The sequence below is a fragment of the Idiotropiscis lumnitzeri genome, chromosome 15 (genome assembly GCF_059441095.1).
Source record: "Idiotropiscis lumnitzeri isolate Australia: NSW breed Sydney's pygmy pipehorse chromosome 15, RoL_Ilum_1.0, whole genome shotgun sequence".
NCBI classification, from domain to species: domain Eukaryota; kingdom Metazoa; phylum Chordata; class Actinopteri; order Syngnathiformes; family Syngnathidae; genus Idiotropiscis; species Idiotropiscis lumnitzeri.
Genome location: NC_142405.1, coordinates 14,270,091 through 14,292,564, shown reverse-complemented (window position 1 = coordinate 14,292,564; position 22,474 = coordinate 14,270,091). Strand labels below are relative to the sequence as shown.

The 22,474-nt window shown below is 38.6% G+C and overlaps 2 protein-coding genes across 3 annotated transcripts; both read left to right on the top strand.

Annotated features, from left to right (window-relative positions):
- Positions 1-448: 448 nt before the first annotated feature.
- atp5mc1 (ATP synthase membrane subunit c locus 1) lies at positions 449-8,503 on the top strand. Its single transcript, XM_088316235.1, has 5 exons — positions 449-596; positions 1,724-1,771; positions 2,468-2,551; positions 4,366-4,544; positions 8,131-8,503. The coding sequence occupies exons 2-5, from the start codon at positions 1,733-1,735 to the stop codon at positions 8,243-8,245; spliced, it is 417 nt and encodes a 138-aa protein (XP_088172361.1). The 5' UTR covers positions 449-596; positions 1,724-1,732; the 3' UTR covers positions 8,246-8,503.
- Positions 8,504-9,867: 1,364 nt separating this feature from the next.
- On the top strand, positions 9,868-21,351 carry ube2z (ubiquitin-conjugating enzyme E2Z). Of its 2 annotated transcripts, none has more exons than XM_088316233.1 (8): positions 9,868-10,072; positions 10,298-10,724; positions 11,619-11,691; positions 13,917-14,104; positions 15,486-15,597; positions 16,990-17,102; positions 17,197-17,287; positions 19,702-21,351. In XM_088316233.1, the coding sequence occupies exons 2-8, from the start codon at positions 10,333-10,335 to the stop codon at positions 19,873-19,875; spliced, it is 1,143 nt and encodes a 380-aa protein (XP_088172359.1). In that variant the 5' UTR covers positions 9,868-10,072; positions 10,298-10,332; the 3' UTR covers positions 19,876-21,351. The 2 variants fall into 2 exon arrangements, with proteins under 2 accessions (XP_088172359.1, XP_088172360.1); XM_088316234.1 differs by having other exon boundaries at positions 9,874-10,072; positions 10,588-10,724.
- The last annotated feature ends 1,123 nt before the right edge of the window (positions 21,352-22,474 follow it).

Sequence of the window (22,474 nt, the reverse complement as noted above, 5' to 3'; positions counted from 1 at the left end):
TAAAATAGATTAAATAAAGAATAAATAATGAAAAATTTTATATATATATATATATATATATATATATATATATATATATATATGTATATACACCTTAGGCGGGGTACACGCTGAACTGATCACCAGCCAATATATATACATATGGATCTGTTTTGTTGGTGAATGGTAACTGGCATTGGTCAAAAAATAAGTTAGAAAAGGGAAGAAAAAACTCATTTTGTAGGCCGGACTTCCTTTTGATTATCCAATAGCCGTTTAGGACACGGGATGTATTTGAAAAGTCGCCCCTCGTCAACCAGCAAGGCTGTCCAATCGTAGTTTATGCTCACGTAGTTCACTGGTTCCACTTGCACAGTTTGACCAATCACACACTTTCTAAAGCAACACGCACCTCTCTAATAGGCTACAATAACGGAAGTTACGTATGGACGTGGCTATGACTTGCGCTGCTGTGATGCTCTGTCCAATGAACGATTAGGACGTACACACACTTCTTATAAATGACAAGGTGACGGTCTTTTGCTTTCCACGTTCATTGACTACTGGTGGGTACCAGACAAGCTAATCCAGGACCCTCCCGAAACCGTAACTAACCGGTAATATATAACCTTTATTGCTCTTTTGCCTATGGACTAAGGTTCCACTTTTAATGCATGCTTGTAAAGCATTATTAGTGATATGTGAGCTATCAGGAGACGCTTCGAACTATTCGGTGTAGCACAGTATCAATGTCGGCTAATGGATGTCAGATGACTCGCATTTCACTTCTTCGTGTTAATGCGAAGATTTACCGTTACTTCCATATTTTGCAGACATGCAATATACTTTTCTTGCCTCTCCACAATATTTTGTTACACCCCACTGCGGCTGGTTTGATTTGGCAGTAACTGACTGGATGCAAGATGTCTGATTCCGTCTGCGGGCCTTCGTGCTTCATTCTCGGCACCTCCTGCAAAGACCTCACAGTTCACCACGAACTCTTCATCGGCTTTGCTCGCATTGCATTGCGCGGAACATATAGTTTGGGCGTGCTTGCGTTTTAAACGATTTCTTGGCCGTGTCTGGTCGTTAGTAATTCATTTTGACCTTCAAGTAGGGTGGTTAGCATAGCAACATGATATTGGGATTGGCTAGCTATGGCGGTGTGTGACTGGAGTACCTGTTGTGATATAGACCAGCAAAGGGGTCAGTGTTCTGATTTACGTCGGGCTAGTGTTTTGTATATACTAGTAATATTTTCCGGCTTTTCTTCCAACCAAAAAGACAGCTTGGGCTGTGTGTCCTCCAGGCTTAAGGAAATGGCGCCTGTGAGCAAGGGGAGCTGTCGCCTTTTCACCCGCTTCATCGGTAGACTGCAGATCTCCAGCATAATCTCCAATTTAACCAAGCAGTCGTCTGCTGACAATTGGATTACCCCCAGCTACGTGCAACACTTCGCTAGACATGATCTGCAACATGTTCATTTTCAGTTCTCCTTACTTTGCATTATTGGCGTAATTGGTTTTCTGAATCCCCCCCTCCCCAAAGTGTCATTCAGGCATGTTATCAAAATGACATCTAACCCAACTTGTAACTGCAATCATAAACTAATCTATGTTCATATTGTATGCGCAAAAAATGTGATAAACTTTACTTTTGACAACGTACAATGTTGAAGTTCCACGCTGGGAGGGACCATGCATATAAATAATGACTAAGCCTGAAAATTGTCTCATTCTCTTAGGTTCTAGCCATGTATTCCTGTGCGAAGTTTGTCACTTCTCCTGCTGTGGTAAGTTGGCTTGAACAATTTTGCAGAATATTTCTCTTTAGTTCACTCTGAAAATACAGGTATAAGATGGAGGATAATTAAAGGGGAAGTCAGCACCAACAATTCTTGACAAGAATATGTTCTATGCAGTGCCACTTGTCAAAACACAACATTCTGATGTTTGTGGAATGAGCAGCAAAATCCACCTGTTTTTTACATCTCAAATCCCTAACGCTGAAACGTGCTGTAATGTGACAAAAAAGCCATTCAGTTAATGATTTATTTATTGTATTTTATTAAGGCTGTCAAAGAGATTAAGTCAAATGCCCATCCCAACTCACATAAGATCCTTGCTAAACGTCTTAACATTTAATTGCAGACTATTTTGATGCTTTTAGCATGTCAGTGTTCCACTGGCAACATGCAAATAAGGACAGTCAGGCCAATTGTTGAAGATGGTGTAAATGGGACAAAATCTTGGCGGTTTCATTTTTCAGGACTGCAAACTTTTTGGAACTCAATTTGTAGTGCCCCCAGGTGGTTCGTGATGGGTAGTGAAATAATCTAAACACTGGTAACACCTCTCGCATGATTCATTTTTTTTTTTCATCGGGGACGATTGTTGCATTTAAATATTAATGAAATTTCTGTGTGTGTGTGTGGGTGTGTGTGCGTGTGTGTGTGTGTGTGTGTGACTGTCTGTTAACTGTGATCTAGCTGCGTGGAGGGTCCAGAGTTCTTGCCCGGCCAGTGTCTGTCTCCATTTTCACCAGACCCGAAGCTACAGTGGAGCAGCAGCAGGTAAGAACTAGTAATCGTGCACACTCATTTACTAAATTTTAATTTACCCGTTTTATGTGGTATATGAGCATAGACTCGCTTTTTCAAAATACCCATTGATGAAGAAGTCTAGATTTATATTTGCATAATATTTCTTCTTGTGGGGAAATTGCCCTGTTTTAGGGCAATAGAACTCTAGTGTTCTCATCCCATCTCAAATATTGCTAAGCCAATGACAAATCCAACTTTTGTTCAAAACTCAACCATAGACTGGATCATTGCAGTCTCCTTTTCTGCCTCACTCGGTGGCGAGAGTTTGCTGTAAGGCTGGGCGATAAATCGAAAATTTACCGTTACCGAAATTTATTACAATGACCAACATTATTTTGCCCATGTCGGTAAATTCAGTATTTAAAAAAGAAAAGAAGTCTTTTCTGTCTGCGGCAATGTTAATGCTCCTATAAGACGGCTACAGCGTGTCTAGTCACGTGACTCCACCAGTCTAAACAAGGAAAAAAACAGACAACGCGGTCGTAGCTGGCAATTCAATCCAGAAGCAGCTGACACGGCTGAAGACGAAGTAACGTTAATTGAAGTTGTTCCTGTTGCGCTTGTCCCGAAAAGGAATTCGACATCTGGCGTTTGGAAATGTTTTGGGTTCCATAAAGACGATGTTTGAGCAAAAGAACACAAACTACAAAGTGCGTCGTAAGCACCCAAAACAGCACGTCCAACCTTTTCTTTTTCACCACCCACAACACAACCATGCTGTGCTGAAAGTTCAAAGTGAGAAGCAAGGTTCGACAAGTGACCATAGCCCATTAACGGAGGCAACGCCATACGAGAGAACATCTCAGAGGTGGACGCGATAGCCTAGCACATAACTAAAGATAGAGCTCCTCTAGTTACAGTGGCACGCACAGGATTTGAACGCCGACAAGAGGTACGAAAATATTTGTCGCAAACCGTACTTCCCGATATGGACAACATCGGGGCGGGAGATTAGACATGTCAAGCATTTTGCATCCACATCAGACTTGTGGTCGAGTCGCAACATAGATCCCTGACAAGTGGCGACTGCGCACCGGAGTACTCGAGATGGCACATTTTACCAATGATGCACACTTGTTTATTTGGCTGGAATTTACATTTTTTTTTCATTTTATTTAGCATTTTTTTATTTGGCATCATTTATATTGTTTACAAGAGACCACACAAATCTAGGGCTTTGCACATATCATTACAGCATCTTGGCGCAATCCATTTGCAGAAAAAGATTTTGCGAGAGGTGCTCTTGTTCTTTGTGACATTGTTCAAGTCATGCAAAGCAAGCTATTTGGAATGTTTATACAAATGATTTTTGTTTTTTTATTTTTCATTGAAGGTAATGTGTACTAGTTGGTCAATAAAAAAACAGTTAATATGCATTTCCTGCATTTATTTTGATTTTGGTCCACGGGGGGGAATTTATCATGCATTTATCGTTATCGAGGTAAAATTGCTCAATTTATCGTGATATTGATTTCAGGTCATATCGCCCAGCCCTTGTTTGCAGTGGTTGGATGCTTGCTTCCATAAGTGGACGCAGAGCCCAGAGCGTAGAGGAAAAAAAAAAACCCCAGGTGCACCAAGTGCAGGGACAAACACCCAGAGAAATCAAGTTCATGTTTGAGAGAAGCTAAAGCTGTTATTGCACTCAGAGAGTGCACATGGTTATTTAATTGCAATGTCACTAGAGGATGAAACATTTTATGGCAGTTAGAAACTGATTATTAATTTATTTTCTTATTTATTTTTTGTCTTTGGTACTCACCCACCCCTTCCTGTCCTCTCAGGCCCTGTTGCCAGTAAGTCAGTCAGCAATCCTGACACGCTCTTTCCAGACCAGTGCGGTCTCTCGGGACATTGACACTGCTGCAAAGTTCATTGGTGCTGGTGCTGCCACAGTGGGAGTTGCTGGTTCTGGAGCTGGAATTGGAACCGTTTTTGGAAGCCTCATCATTGGCTATGCTAGGTAAATCTTTTTTTTTTTTTTTTTTTTTTTTTTAAAACTATAAATCATGCGTCCACTGATAATGTAATTAAACTTGGTACATTTACATGTACTTTAATCTGTTTTAAAATGCATTTAACGACCTGACTATTTTCATCTTTATTTATGATAAAATAAAAAAATGATTGCAGGTTATGTCCGCAAGCTAGAATCTTTGTCGGCGCGCAATGATGTCAGTTAGGGAAAAATGTAGAAAATTAATTGAAACATTGCCTTCCTTTCTTGGGTTGGAAAGGAAGCACCTTTTCATCTCACCTTGACCTGATATCATAATATAACCAAGGTGTAGGAAAGGTGGCATAAAGGTTTGGAAATTTGCCTTTGAGGAGAGTCGCCACGATATCTGCAGGGTCCGGGTAGCTAGAGCTGTAGTGCCTGACTCCAAACCTTTAAATTTAAAAAAAAAAAAAAAATGTTTTTTTTATTCTGACTCTGTGGTGTTTGACTCAGCCGTGACTCTGCCTTTGAACTGGCAAAATATTTTTATCGGCTTGCGTGCAACTCTTTTTATTCCTTAGTGAAAATAAATATCCTCCTTCAAAGGAAACTTGAAGTATAAAGCTTTTTTGTTTTTTAAAAAAAATAGCCATCTGACTGCACATGATGGCAAAACCTTGCCTCCGTGATGTGTTTATAGTAATTAAGCTTTGACTTTGGTGCTGTTTTGTTGCCGCTTCTCACTGCTCTCCCTTGAGGTCAACAACTATTAATAAAGCAACATTGTTTTTATTGTTTAGCTGCGCGCGCACACACGCGCGATTAATAAAGCAGAAAGTTGCATATCTTGGATTTTTTAGCATAATGACATTTTTCTCGTTAAGTGGTCATGAAAAAAAGTTATTTTCTGTCTTAAGGTTTAATATCGATCTCATCTGGACTTTGAATCTGACTTGACTTGGACTCTGAACTTTTGTGACTCAGACTTGACTTTGATATTACCCTGCAGTTGGCTCTGCAGGACCACATGAATAGTCCATTAACAATATGAGCGCTCACCAGTGTATGGACATTGTGATTTCCCAGAATCACATTAAGCCAAGGTAGAATCGTTCAAAATACTAGCGCTTTCAAATATTTATAGAAAGTGTTATAAATTAACAATTCCCGGGACATAAAATGGGGTTGAATTGATGCAATTTCATAAAGTCAAATCATCTGGATCCAGATACATTTGAGTAGACAATGCATTTAATTAAAAAATGCAACTTCTTGGAACCACTTAATGTAATAAATTTTTTAGTTAATTTGACAATTTTTTTTCAGTGGAGATCACGGGTCTGCAATCTCAAATACTTAGGCTGTTTGAACAGTCTTGCACAGGAAAAAAAAACAGTCAGGTACGAAACTGTTTTTATATCAAAAGTGACTAACACATGTTGTTTCACCTGTAGGTATTAAAACGCATTGCATTTATGAAGTCAATGAGCTGATACAACTTATTTTGTAACAAAAGCATGCCTTATTTTGTAACAAAAGCATGCTGAACTATCAAAGGCATTTGGGTCAAGCATACTTTCAAATTAAAAGGAATATATGTAAGGTAGGAGTACAATATAATTTTACAAATACTTTAGGTCACTGCTTGTTTTAATGGTAACCATACCTAGAAAAGCACTCAAAGGCAAATGGAGATGCAATAAAATGGTGTGACATTGGAGGCCAAACTCATAAGCGGTAGGGTTGGACGATTATGTAAATAATAATAATCACAATTATTTTGATTGAAACTGGAATCGTGATTATTCATTGATTTTAAAAACGGAATATTTAGCTCCTAAAACTCAACTTCTCAAAACTATCATCGTCATGCTGATACATCCCAGCACATTTATTACATGTAGACTGAAATATAACGAGTTACAATTTAATATATTTTTTGATATATTAGTTGCTGAGTCTTGTAATGCTTTACAAATTTGTGACAATGAAATACATTTTATCATTTGTTGAAGCACTTTATTGTCCTGGTGTGTATGGTGTTCTCCTTGCAGTAATTAATATAGTCTGTAATAATGTTATAGCGTTCGGCCTTAATGTCCTCCCCGTGGGCTTCGCTGAATACCTCCCCACACAGTTGTGTTGAAACAGTCCTTCAAGGCCTTCTCGGCTTTTCCAGACCATCTCTGAACTGTGCGTGTCACAGCTGGCTGCCTGCGGACCAGGGGTTTGTACACAGGCAGGAGAGCAACCAAATTGTGGTCAGCTTTGCCCAGGGGGGGTTAGGAGCAGTGATGTGTACGCTTCCTTGGTGTTGGCATAGAAGAGGTCCAACATTTTATTGTCTCTGCTGTGGCAGGTTACATATTGTGTGAATGAAGGCAGAGAGGAGGATGGAGAAACAAGATTAAAGTAACAAGGCATTTGGGTGGTGTTTGTAGCCTGCTCACAGCTGCAGTCAGTACTGTTAGCAGAGGGTGGCACGTACGCCGCCACCGCGATCACATGACTGAACTAGCAGTAAATGGTACGGACGGATGCTAACAGCTATCAGCTCAATGTCCCGACTGCAAAGTTGATCCTTAACAGTTATGTGCCCAGGGTTACACCATCTATCATTAACAAACACAACCAGCCCTCCTCCTTTCCTCTTACCGCTCTCCAGTGTCGTGTCCGCACGTAGGATTTTGGAAGTCGTCCAATTCCATGACGGCGTTAGCTCGGTTAGCCACTCCCTCCGTTAACGTCAGCAAGCTAGACTCCCGGAAGTGCCTCTCGTGTCGGGTTAGCGCTGTTAGCCCGTCCATTTTATTGGGAAGAGATCTAACATTCACCATAATAATGGACGGGAGGACGGGGTGGTATCGTCTCTTCCTTGCCTGGCGTTTAGCCCCCGCACGACATCCCCGTCTCTTCCTCCTCACCTCGCGGGGGATATCGGGTCTCGCGCCGGGAGCCGGCTCGGGGTTAGCACGGAGTGCTAACAGCTGATCTCTTGTGTACACGATCGGTCCGTAGCTCCGAGTTTCGTCTCCGGACGCGATCGCGCAAAAAACAGCCCCTAACAGCAGTAAAAGCACCGCAAGTTGGATGTCCATTGCTGCGATGAGGTAAAATAAAATAAAACAGGGTAAAGGGGAAAAACAAACTATGAGCAGGAACAAACCTAAGTAAAAAGCGGCGAATAAATTGTCATTATGCTTTCTAGATAAGAATTTTGTGCAATCATATGTAAGGTGATGGGTCATTCTGATTGGATATTAGCAATCAAAATGCAAATGGTCTGCCTCAAAGCCAAGTGGCAGTTGATGTCATGCTATGGTGACTCCAATTGGACAAACTACAATATGCCCCATTTAAATTATAGTCTTGATGGGTGTTGTTAAACCTTAAAGCACACTCTAGGACAGAGAACCGCATCCGCTTTATGCCCGCAAGCAACATGGTGCATTCAAGATAACTTAACAACATTGGGAACTTGTAAACGCAAAATACAGTTGTGCACATTTTTTTTTCCAATTATAACATTTTTAAAGATTGAGAGAGATTAGCAGAAATGTGATTTGGTTGATGGTAAACCTGACGTAAAAATCTCCTCTGTTCTCTGCAGGAACCCTTCCCTAAAGCAGCAACTTTTCTCCTACGCCATCCTGGGCTTTGCCCTATCTGAGGCTATGGGTCTCTTCTGTCTGATGGTGGCATTCCTAATTCTGTTTGCCATGTAAATCAGGAAACACTCATATTTTCATCTTACTTTTACATCTTTCCCGTCACCTCTTCATCGATGTTACCGCTCCTCCATCCAACGGAGAAGTAGGGATGTTCCAGAACAGGAACTCTACAAATGCTGGTGGGCCATTCCAATCAACAGAAGTCAAAGAGTTGAGGCTGATGCACCTCAGTATACATTTTTATGTTCTTTCCACGTTTTTCTTGAAGACTATTTCAGTTGAAAAATATATTAAATAAATGGTTGGAACAAACTTGTTTAGTTTTTTTTTTTTTTTTTTTTAGCCTTTTGTTTAGAAACCCTTATTGTAATGTATCTGTCAGACTTCTTGTGTGTTCGTTTAGGTGGTCCATGGAGTCGCATAATCTTACAGTAACATGTTGGTGAGGATGAAACTAAGCGTTATGCATTGTAGAATAAGATGGCTTCTTGATGTGCTTCATTATTATAATGACATCTTGCATCCTTCCAAATTGCTTATCACTGAATTTATCATATTGTATCACACAAAGTTAGTGCACCACTCAAATTTTTGAAACTATTTTATTCTATTTCCTAATTGTTTCATTGTACAGCACAATTCATTGCATTAACTTAATTTGAACTAATACATAGCACTTAATAAAAATGGTTATTTTGAAGGATTGGAAGATCACATTTAACACTTCTCAATCAATTTAAAAGTTTATACCAAGTTAACTCAGTACTTATTCCTCTTTCTTTTTCTCTGTTCACCAATTGTTGGCAAATATTAGACAACTACTCTACTTGACTACTTTATGCTTGACATGAAGTTCAGGGTTTGCTCCAATGCATTGCAAGGAGCCAGATGGGCATCTGGTTAGAAATACCTCTTGGGTGTCTCCCTGGTGAGGTGTTGTGGGCATTTCCCGCAGAAGAGACTGCCCTGGGAACTCCTCACGACCCCCCATGAAAAGCTGAAAATGGCTCAGTAAAGACAAGTCTGATCTTCCTTGCGTGACCCCGGATCGAGATACTCTGCAATTAGACAATGTTTAGTATATCTTGCTAACCGTTTTCGTTTTTATCATATTGAAGTGCTGTTAAATTGGTATGCGTTTTTAAAGCGAAACAATATATTTAGGTTGGATGAATTAGCCAATAATATTTCACCATATTGTTCAGCTTTAAAAGCAATTTGCAGCTAATACACTAATTTATCACTTGACTATGAGATAATCTACTTTACTTGCCCGAGATTTAATTGCACGTGTCACTTTAGTAGCATCTCTTCTAATGTAAGTAAAACATTTGGAACACCTTTCAGTGTGATACTGTAGTGTTACATCACTGTACACCACATCTCAGATTGTGTTGATTAAAGTGACTGACTTGCACTTAGTGTCTATTCTTACCTTCTATGGCAGGATGGTGCAGAATGTGCGTAAAAAGACAGTGAAGTATAAAGCTTGTATTTGTGGGTGCTTTGAAAGATATTGCTCAGGTCGATTTTTTTCCCTCGGAATCACCGTTGTCTTATTGTTGTTAGTATTTTTAGTATTACTAGTATTATGCAGGCCTTATGACGATCGCTCAAGAGTTTGAAGTGAGTCAACACGTGGTATTCTACGACGCATACGTTTACTTTAAATCGTACTTACTTTGAAGCCTTACCGGAAGTTCCCAAATAGTGTACGTGTGAATCTTGACTTGAAACGAAATCTGATGTCGAAGTTGAGCCTTGAAGTGGTTCTGATCACTGTACGAGTGGTAATAATTATTTTTATTTGGAACCCATCTTCTTTTAAGTCAACATAACCTGCAGGCACGCTGTCTCATAGACTGTCACAATGCGGAAGATGTGAGTTTGCTGACGGTTTTCTACTTTTCGGCCTAAAGGAAACACAGTGAAGCTAACGAGAAATAAGCTACTATGACAGGGGAAGAAATCTCTCGTTTTCTGGTCTCACCTCGACCTAGGTCGGCGTTTCAGTGATATCAGTGAAGCACCACGCAAGCGGAGAGACCTTAAAACTTGTCGCCCAGCTGTCAATGCTTCTAACAATTTGTATACGTTATTGAACAGCAGCATTTTAGCTCCAGCTTGATAGCTTGCGAGGCATGGCGGACAGCATTGGAGATGCGTCGACCAGTGATAAACTTGGCTCTGGCGTTACTGGACAAAGCGATGCACCTTCACTCCAGCAGACTGTGGCAAACTCTCTGACGGGTGGATCAATCAGCGCCAATGCGGATTCGGCTTCTGAGGGCGACCAGAGTGACCCGTCTACTCAGACGCACTTTTGGAACGCGTTTGTCTTATCGCCACCGGTCGTGTCCGTATCACCGAACGTACACACTTCTTCACCCCCTCAGGGTGTTGGGCAAGGAGTCGCCGGAGTGGCCGGACCGGGTCCCCTAACACAGGTTTACGCCGCTTCCTGGGACCCGACTCGTAGTACGGACTGGGACAACGAAAAGACTTCACAGCCGGCTATTTTAAGGATAAAGAGGTAATACATTTTTCAAATAGAGGGATCTTGAAATGGAAAAATTAAGATTATTTTCTCCCTGTCGCATTATTTGGACGTTTAAAACTTCTGGAGAAGTGAGCATATAACGTTCTCAAGACTTTTGAAAACGTGTCTTGTTACAGCACAGGTGTCAAACTCAAGGCCCGGGTCCAAATTTGGCCCACGACCTCATTTTATGTGGCCTGTGAAAGACAAATCATGTTCATCAACTTCCTGTTTCTAGCACATTTTCTTTACTTTTAACAACATTGATATGAGATATTGACATTTATTTGAGAGTCACTGATGGTGTAGTGGTACACTCGCCCGAGTTGTGTGCGGGCAGCGTGGGTTCAGTTCCCACTCAGTGACGGTGTCTATGTCTGCCCTGTGACTGGCTGGCGACCAGTTCAGGGTGTAGTGCGCCTTTTGCCCGTAGTCAGCTGGGATAGGCTCCAGCACCCTCCTGTGACCCTGTACAGGATAAGCGATGTGGATAATGACATGACAATGACATGACATTTATTTGTTACCAATCCCACTTTTAAAGTAAATTGTAAAATTATTGAATAAACAATTTCTTACTGGCTTCTGATTTCAATACTGGCTTTGCATCCGTTTGTTGTGTATATGTGATAATATATGGTGATCATACATTTATATGGGTTCACACGTCACAGTCATGAAGGCCCTTGGAGGGAAACCTTAACTACGATGTGAAGCATCCACAAAAATGAGTTTGACACCCCTGTGTTCCAGCAATACTAATCAAATTATAGTAAACCTTTTCTTACAATATGTAGACCCCTTGAAGATCTTTAAAATTAATGAAGGGGTCTCAGAACGATTAATGGCACATTGAAAGAGTGACCTACTATTATTTTGTGTTGTTAGGGATATTATGTCTATCTACAAGGAGCCTCCTCCAGGGATGTTTGTTGTCCCTGATCCTCAAGACATGACTAAGGTAAAACACCAGAGAAATCAACTTAACACGTTTACTTTATAATTAATGATACATCTTATAAACTACATCTATATTTTACTGTATGAATGAGGCTAAAAAATCCCCTAATGGAACAGTACTGGGTGCCTTGAAAGGTGTCTGAGTAACTAGAATTTGAACCAGCATAAAGCCGCCTCTGCTCAGCCATGCCCCATGCCGACTGAGCCTGGTACAATTTGAAATATTGTGAATGATGAAAAGCAAATCTCTAAAAATAATTTTCCTTCAACGTAACTTTATTAAACCAGCAGTCCATTTTTTTCTAAAATACCAAATTTTTGTGATATAAAATGTGAGACCAAGTTACATTATTTCAAACCTTTTTCCAGCATTAACGTGACCTATAACCTGCACAATTAAATTAATTAAAAATGTACATCTTGAAGAGACTAAGAAAAAAATGTGATCGCCCACACGTACACGCCTTGGAGTTGGGTGTGTTCATTATCCACACAGTTATTTTAGTCAACACAAACTAACAAAATAACTACAATTAAAATTGAACAAACGTTATTAACAAAGTAAAATGATTATGAAAAATGAAAACTAACAAACTACATTTTACGAATACAAATTTAACTAAAATTAACTACATTCGTAGAGAAAATGTGCTTCACATTCATCTTTGGCAATTAATTTAACACAAGCCTTCGGGTTGATTTTTAAAGTCACCGCACGGAGGCGGACAAGGGGGGGGGGCTGTACTGTATTTTAAGCTGATGTTTTCTATTGTATAGTCTAACATCAACCTGCCACAGGGACAACGGATGCAAATTAGCCATTGGCTATAATCTGGCTTATTTACAGGAAACTGTTTGATTAATATACGCTGTCCCTGTATACTTTCAAAATAAATAAATATAAATACAAATACAAAAGCATTTCTTTCGATATTAACGACATGGACGTTTCCCGGAAGAAAAGGTCAAACAACAGTCCTCTGGGACTTGTAGTCCTCTTTCTGTCACACAGAAGATATATCATCAACCAGCAGCCAATAAAAAGGAGCAAAAAGGCAGCAAATGACATTGCTCCTCAGAGATAACTTCATGCGCACCTGCCATTTAAGTCAGCCCGAAAAGCAACGCTAGGTAAAAAGTGATTTTCAATTTTGCTTCATACATGGGGAAAAAAAAGAAAAAAAATGGTGCACAAAGGTTTATTTTTTCCTACTATTTCAACAGGAATTCAACCCACAAATCAACTTTAGAAGTTGGCAACTTGGCAAACGAGGCATCCTAGCATTATTATAATTAGGGTACATGCCTGCATCTAACTTTAGAAGCAGTATGCACAGCCCCTATTGTGATTCATAGTCTGTGGACTGTTAAAACCATAAACGGTACCCTGTATTATCTAAATGTTTTGAAATTATATTTTTGTTGAATTTTCACTGCGCAAAACTTACCATGTTTTTAAAAAAATTTTTTTTTATCTTGGTCACGTGTAAAACACTTATTTTGAAAAACAAACCCTAATATTAAACTGTTTTTGAAAATGCTAAAACTAATAAAAAAACATTCTTAAAACTAACTAAATTTTAATAACAAAACTAAAAACAAAATAAAAACTATAATTAAAAAAAAACTAAACTTTAATAACCCTGATACACACACCTTCCACCATTTAAATTGACCCTGATAACCACCAAATAAAGTTAAAACTGTTCTAAAGTTTTGGATTTTTTTGTTTTCTAGCAGTACCCTGAATGTTTTGGCCAAAGATTATTATTTTTAACTGTTGGTAACTCCCTTCCCCTTGAAGAAAACCCTTGGGAGAATTGGTTAGAGGGGAAATCAGCTTATTGCACGACTCCAGTCTTTCGGAGCAACGTAAAGTACTTCAAACACACCAGCAGCTTTAAATACCTGCTTATCACCTCATCAGGAATTTTTTATCTTTGTGTTTTTATAAAAAAATTTTAAAGCTGCATTTGCCAGACAAGCTTGACTTTGTCCCAATGAATCAGCTTGCAGTAAACTAATTCGACAGTAAAATAAAATGAAAATGGAAAACTCAAATGTTTATTTTAACTTGTGACACTGCCTGAAGACAGCTGGGATAGGCTCCTTCACACCCGTGACACTCCTGAGGATAAGCATTTTGGAAAATTGGATGGATGGATATTTCTTGTCTACTTAATTGAAACAAAGGGGATGAAATGTATTCTCTCTTTTCTTTCTAAGATCCATGCGCTGATCACAGGGCCATTCGACACACCATATGAGGGCGGTTTCTTCCTATTCCTAGTTCGATGCCCCCCTGACTACCCAATCCACCCGCCACGGGTGAAGCTCATCACCACTGGCCAGAACACTGTCCGGTTCAATCCCAACTTTTACCGCAATGGCAAGGTCTGCCTCAGCATCCTTGGGTGAGTCCCAAATGATGATGATGATGATTAAATATTTAGTAATACTCTAATTTTACTAATAATAAACAGAACTTAAGCATATACAGCATCTACTCATGACTTGGTGATGATGAGAAGCGGTACAGTATTTTTCGAACTATAAGTGACGTTTTTTTATCGTTTTGTTGGTCATGCCACTTTTTTTAGCCAATTATTTGTTATATTTAGATATTTTTCTTTTTTGGCCTATTGAGACCATTAAAAACAGATTTAGCACTTTTGACAGATGTTTGAATGGAACTCTGCGAGGCTGGATCTTGCCTCCCCATTGTCTTAAAAAAACTGTCATGTGATTGTGTTGACTTTTAAAGAGTTTGCTACATCAGTGAAAGTGTGCGACAAAGACAGCAGACCACACACACAATAATGAGGTCGTCAATGGGGCTAGTGCATATAAATTCAGAATATTGTCGGTATTCCCCTGACGGTAGGGCTGAATAATTTTAGGAAGAAATTGTATTGTGATTTTTCTGACAGATAGTGCGATTTTGATTTAATTTGCAATTCTCTAAAATGTACAGTGACATTTACAAACATGACAGAAAATGCCTTTACCATTAACTAACAAAAGATTTCTGTAATAATATAGATACACTAAAGGTTTTGTGAAGAGGGGCAGTTCTTTTTTTGAAAACTAGTTTCTGTCAAGTATGATTTTGGATTCATGTGTAATTGTGAATATGTCAATAAAGTCACTGTCCATCAGCAAAGCTAAATTGATTAAAATTAATAATTTTGAGACCTATTATTGTATTGATCTCAAAACTCGGTACTTTGACATGCAAAGTAATGCAAATATTATTGATGAGATAAATATTTAATATACGTTTGACATTGAACCTCTTCGTCATGAAGACATCAGCTGTTTACGTGTTCCGATTTGAGTGTGTCTGCTAAATTGCTACTGTAGCTGACGTCTTATGTCCAGATGCGTATTGATTTGAACTACATTGGATAACAATACCTCTGAAGCGTTACTATGCAGATGTGCTGTATATTAATGAGGCAACGCTTTGATTCATCTTCTTTTTAATTTTTGACATGTTAGGTGCCAAACCAGTTACCGAATCATAATCAATTTATATGGAAAAACACAAATTTTTGACCAATTAATGTTATAATATCGATGTTCAGACTTCATTGTAATGTTGTTTGTAATGTTGTAGGGATACATACAGCTGTTGGGTCGTCAGTGAGAATACGAGGGGCTTAATTTTAATTTTCCCCCTTAATTTGTAACATGAAGCCGCTTCTGTTACTAAAATTGTGACTTTTAATTGTCAGTGTGATATATTTTATGACACCCTCATTATTAATTACATGTTTGCGGATTGTTGTACAGAACATGGACAGGTCCAGCATGGAGTCCAGCGCAGAGCATCTCGTCTGTCCTCATTTCCATCCAATCTCTAATGACGGAGAAACCTTATCACAATGAACCTGGATTTGAACAGGTATAACCCTAACTGATTTTCTTGTGAAGATTTCATGTTTTTCTTTCTCACATATTCCAGAATTGCTGTTTGTGGACTCACGTATTGATTACACTGCCTATAAATACTATCATAAATACGTGTAAATATTTCACTTTTCTTGGGCACCAATCAATTTTTTATGTGGAATGGACTGAAATCACAGTAAAATATATTGTAAGAAATAAAGCAAAATTAGGGAAATGCAATGTGCTGAAGAAAACTAAAATAATTCTTTAATTGATTTTTTATTAGTTGCAAATAGGCATTGTTTTGTTTCTTTTACAACTCAGATGTTCGAGTTTTAAATGCAACACTCAGTGCGTAGTCGCCGTGTGACTTACCTTGTTAGCACATGTGCTTTGGCTGCTTCATGTCAACCACGGATGTACTAAAACTGCTTTGGTTTTTAATAAAGATGAGTTCGCTGACTAATGCCGCCATAATCCAACATAAATGCGACTAATATGTTGGCGTACTACAAAAAGACGTGCGTGTGGTGTTCCAAAAGACGCATTCGGTAACGTGTGTGTCCATGTGTTTGTGTTTGTGTTAACTACGGCTTACTTCCAGCCACAACTGTGCCTATGTCAGAAATTGAATATCGGACATCAACCGCAACGTGCTACCTTTGTAGATGCTTGTTTTTCACCACATTGCTGCTATGAAAGGGCGGTTTACATGAAGTAATTTTGCGAAATGCGCTTTTGGACTCTGTTGCTAATGCCAACACCTTGTAGCTATGAAACTCAATTACTCACAATTGTTTTGTTTTACATCACAGATGTCCCGGATGGCCCCTAATAGGCATGTGCATTGTAGACACACACACAGTCAGGGGGCGACGAGACATTTTTCAGAGGAGAACGCATCACCAAATTAAATATAATTATTAATAAAAAATACATAAATTACCCTGCGTCTAATAAAATTGTAGACGGTTTTGATTGTCGACGTCGTGATTAGTCCACGAATCTTGGCAGCCCTAGTGTCAAATAAAGTAAGAAACACAATGTGCGTATGTAGTTTGTTTACAGCAGAGACATGAGAGCGCAGCTTGGGTTAACATTGCGTTTCGAATGATTCCTATATTTTATTTTCATTTTTTTGCATTGATGCATATTTTAAGCAATTTAAATGGATTTTATATCGATTTCTGATGAATCTTTACATTCTCAGTATTTACATATCGATGTTAAAAAACACGATAAAATCTGTAAAGAAAGTTGTATTTGTAATTTTTACGGGTTGCAAAATAATCTTTTCCAAAAGCTCATAATCTGCAAGCCATTTATTTTAAGTGTTTCGATTGGCTGCGGGTCTTTGCTCCTAATGTTGTGTTTTAATTTGGTGGTGTGTTTGTGTGACTTTCAGGAGCGACATCCAGGGGACAGTAAGAATTATAACGAGTGTATCCGGCATGAGACCATGAGGGTAGCTGTGTGTGACATGCTGGAGGGCAGAGTTCACTGTCCTGAAGCTTTGTGGCAAGACTATTTACTTTTCCATCTTTTAAGTGCTTTCTTCCTATCACCTTCTCCTTTGACCCCTGCATATCATCTGTGTGTATTTATCTTTAAGGAGTGTGATGGAGAAGTCCTTCCTAGAATACTATGATTTCTATGAGGGAGTTTGCAAAGAGAGGCTGCATCTTCAGGGACAGAACATGAAGGTAAATACTAATATATCTCCAGCGGATTAATTAAGTTTCCGTTTTTTTTTAAATGGGAAAAGCTGCTTTGGTTCGCAAACCAAGTCTTGGAACAAATTTAGTTTGCAAACGAAGTTTCCACTGTAATTTGTCATTAAGTCATTTAGTTATAAGGGGAAATTGTATGGTTGAAATTATATTAAACTGTTTTGGGGATCATATTTTGTGGTATATTTACAGGCAGTTTTAAATATTTGGGGAGCTCAATTACTGCATGATTTTTGCGTTTTTATGAGCAAGGCTCTGTTCCTATTATCCTATACTTTGACAAACCTGAACGTAAATAATCCTCGTGTTAGTCTGCGCTCTGGTGCCAACAGTCAGCGCTGTCCGACAATAACACACTACGCGTGCTCCTCTGTTTTTTTCTGTGAGTGCCGTGTACCGAAGTGGATGCAATGGAAGTAACTTCTGCCGCCGTAGATGCAGAAAGGAAGATGCTCGTGCTCTAGACGGGCGGTACGTCTATTATTTGGACGTGCGGCGGATTCGACAAAAATGAGCCGCATCAAAAAAAAAAAAAGCTTCAGATCCCAGGCAACACAACCAATGCATTTCAACGTTTAAAACACCACCACCGATTTGAGTATGAAGCCTGTCAAACTGATTTGAAATAAACAGATGAAGGGGAGGCAACAACTAGCGGTCATTCACGTGCTAAGCTAAGATCGCTGGCAGTAGCATTCACGTTATGAAAAAAATTGGCATCGGAAATCTATCTCGTAAGTACGTACCGACGACAAGCTACCTCCTATTTTATATTATCTACATATTAACAGCATTAACAAAGAAATAGGCTTGGCCACTCGTTTCTCATTTTATTGTCATGCCACAATACTGTGTTTGGCTGAAGCAGGTGAAACGTAGTTTGATGCGAATGTGTTGCTTATAATATCGTAACATGACATTGACAATATTGTGGCAATTGTAATGTTGCGATATCGCCGTTAACGTTACATCCCTCACCAGAATTAACAATGTCAGATTTATTAAATATAAATGTTTTGGTCTTGAGTGTTAAACCTAGGCTAAAATTTAGTCAAATGAATGTCTTAAACATTCATCTTGTTCTACTTCCTCGTTTGCTTTAATACGAGAGTGGCTCAAACTACAAGAGACCAATTTCTTGCGTTTCTTTACAAACTTGCCAAATAAAGATGATTCAGATTTTGATGCACCACAAATTAACATAAAATAAGTTAATTTGTTTACTTGAATTAATTTTAACTTACTATTAATATATACGATATACTTTGACTTTTAAAGGCTCACTACAACTTCACACAATTCTACCAAACAAATGTTGCGTAAACACCATAAATCACATTACAACAATAATGCAAACAAATTTGCACCTTTAATCACTTTAACTTTTCATGTTTCATGGAGCAATAATCGGTTAGCATGTGGACTACTACTTCAGAACTGAATTTATCTGGGCACTAAATGAATAAAAAAACAACAACAAAAAAGAAAAGAAAAAACAGACCAACCATCCAAATTGAAGCAGTGCTGAATCAACATACCAGTGTCGACTTGAATTCCATTGTTCAGCCCTAAGAGAACTCCACAACATGGGTCCTTGAAATCGTCACCGTGCAAAGATGTCTCACCTGTCTTAGTCGCCACTTTCAATGTGGTTGTGCGCACATACCAACGGTTGCTAAAACCTTAGCCCATGGAAAACATTAGTGAGCTCGCAGTATTAAAAGCACAGGTCAACATAACATGAAGCTCTCCTTGAAGAATGAACGGCTTAATCATAACCGTGATACAACACACATGGTTTTATTCTCTTTTAAACAACAAAAAACATTACCGCAACCAAAAGTAGCACCATGGTAACAGTTGGTTATTGGGGTGAGCCCTCATAACGGATCAACTAAGAGCAACCTGCTGGAAATAATTTCATGAAGCGGAGGGAAAACTGAGGTCCTCTGAAGTGGCGGACACTCTGCTGATTTAAAAAAAAATATATATATATATAATTTAACGTAACAGGTTTATAGTGTTGAATGATTTCTTCAATGTTTAGAACCTGTACATTTTGCCACGAGATACCCATTCGCAGTACTGCTTTTAACTCGAGCAAATCCGCTTATTTCAAGCCTTGTCATATTTCATTGTTTTTCCAGTGTTCTGTCCAACATACGGCAAGATTTTACAGCAGTGGACTGACATGGTGCCCTCATGAGACCAAGTTTCTTAGTCTGAGCCAAGCACGAAATAACATTGCACGATAGTATTGTCATGACAATTGCTTGATTCTAATTATTATCATAAAGTATTTATTATTACACAGAGGCAACAACTAAAGAATTTTGCTGACTTATTGAAAACATCCACATTGAATATGTCCTCTGGAAACCGTACAGGACCCATTTGGACAAAAGCGTGGTCGTTTTGACTATCAGCACCTGCAGGCTCGACTCAGCGCCATCCATACACGAATAAGGGAGAAACGTGTGATGAGTGATCCCAATGACGACTCTGACTCTGACAGCTCCTCTGAGACGGACCCTGACAGCCAGGGCAGCGTCCAGCCATGACTCTGGTAAACCACAGGCTCAAGAAGATGGGACATGTTTTTTTTTTCTTCAAGATACAAAAAACGCAAAAAAAAAAAAAAAGCAGATTGTTGAATGAAATGTTAAATTTCACATCCCGTGTTTTATGGTTTTTGAAAAAGGAAGCCATGGTGTTGCTCTCCAGAAAGTGACCATACTGCAGCAAGAGAACTCAACACTATTCAGGAGTCAAACACTGGCAGATTTACTATGTAGCTGTGGATTTGTGTTACTCTTGTAGCTAACCAGCTGTGTTAAATTCACATTTGGACTGGAAGAGGCTGTGCAGATACATAGTACGTTTTGAGAATCAACATTCCCTTGTGCTTGTAAAAACAGCAAAAAAAACCCAGTAAATTTAATGACAATGACTTTTAAAAAGAGCAATTGAAATTGATATAATAAATAGGTTGTCATTTAAAGATGTCCCTCATATCTGCGTTTTTCTTTATAACTCTATACTGGGGGAAATGGAGGGCATCTGATACATTGCAGTCATTGGATGTTGGGTATTACATTACAGGTTTATAATGAATAGAGCTTGGTGAAAGAAGCACACTTCATGATTGGTCCTTTAACATATCCACAGTTTCCCCCACGACGATGTCCCGTGGTCCTTTAACATATCCACAGTTTCCCCCACGACAATGTCCCGTAATTTTTGTAACGTATTTAATCAATTGCTGTTTAATGTGTAATTATATTTAAGGAAGATGAGAATAAATAAAATGCATGCAAAATATATTTAAAAGGAGGATATTCATGTCATGACCAGATGACAGGGATAATTCCAGAGTTGTGTCCTTTAGCAATGCCTGTCACCACCCCCCCCGCGCCCAAATATGTTCCAACCTTCAAATATTGAGGTTGAGCTGTTGTCTTGTCCTGTGTTTTCCATAGATTTGAAGCTGTTTTTTAGTTGGCAGCTAAAATGTTATTGCTAGGTCATTTGCCTCTTGGTCTCTTTCAGTGTAGCGCCATGCGTGTGTTTTATTTTTTTAACCCATTTGAGTACAACTCACCAACACTTCCACCCAACCCCAATGATCAGCATTAGTCATCTTAAAATGGAACTGCTCATTTAAAACCTCTGTTTCATATGTGAATATTCAAAAGTCTTCAACGCCTTCGATTGGCCTCCAGTATATATCTGCCTTTGTTTCGATAGCCGTATACAGGTTAAGAGGGACCTTTTATCAGTGCAATGCACTCTTATTGCTTTGGCAGGGAAAAGTTTCGAAAACCTACATTTACTTGGGGCATTTCATTTTGTGAATACAATGTTTTATTGCACAACAAATGTGAATAAAAACGGATTCCAAAACGAGGTCTAATGAAGGTGGAAGGGATAGCTTGTGCAACACAGGGTTCCATCCTGCCTATTAGCGATCTTTTTTTTCATTGGAGATGTTTGTGTTATAATCTGTAAAATTACAGAATAAACTAAATTGTCTGGGATCTGTGTTATAAATTCTTTCTACTTTACCCAGGACATCTGACCTGCTCTGAACTGGTTTTGGAATAATACATCAATTTCAAATGCCTGTAAACCCCTGGTACAATAAGATCTGCCATCATGGGCCAACAGTACATAGGATTACTGGATAATTTCATATTTTTGGCTATTCTGCTAAACTCGCTTCATCAAAAAATGTATTTGTTGCTCGTGCTGTTTGTGTGTGTGAGGGCGTGCATGCGTGTGTGTGTGTGTTTTCAAAGCCCTCATGTTCAATTTTGCTTAGTGGACCAGGAGTGCTCAAAAGGCAAAAGACAAGAAACGTCCCTTTGGAGGCCTGGAGAATTTTGGCTAACTGCAAGAACATTGTGTTCAACTAATTAAAATCCCAAGCACACTAATTACAACCGGTAAGTGTATGTTATTGTGACAAATGTAATGAATATTAAGGCTGAACATTGATGTCTATCTTAAAATAGTTAAAAAAGTTATATGAAGTGTTTTCATTTTACTCCACAGATTAGAAATTGGTGGTCGGGAGGATGTTGGCAACCTTGAACCCGCAATAAATTGAATAAATTTTTTAGGTGTTTTAAAATTGTCATTGTTTAATTAATTAAATATGGAATTAAGTGAATCAGATAAAAAAAAATGCAACATTAAATAATTTCTGTAAATAAAAGTAAACGTTTCATTTATTAAATGTGGAATTAAATAAATCAATGTGTCAATAAATTACAAATTATTTGTCCAAAAAAAGGATTAATATAATTATTTTTGTATTTAATCAATTATTTCATGATCCTATGTTTTTGTTTCAGTGTTTCATGAAGTTATTTTATCTGAAAAACTCCCCCTTCATTGTTAGTGGGCGCGGCTAAATTAAGGACACGTTCTCCTTTTTTTCTTTTTCTTTCGCTCGCAAAGCAGTCAGTCCATTGTGCCTCATCCTGAAACATGCTAACCATTCTTCCACTTAGTTTTTAATGTAAAAATACTCAAAATATTAGACAATCTGTGGTTTGTTCTTTCTGTAGTTCTACAGTCCCCCTTTCGTTATCATCCTGAAGTAAAGTTCATTTATGTAATTAAACCCATTTTAATGATTTTAAAAGTCCCTCACAG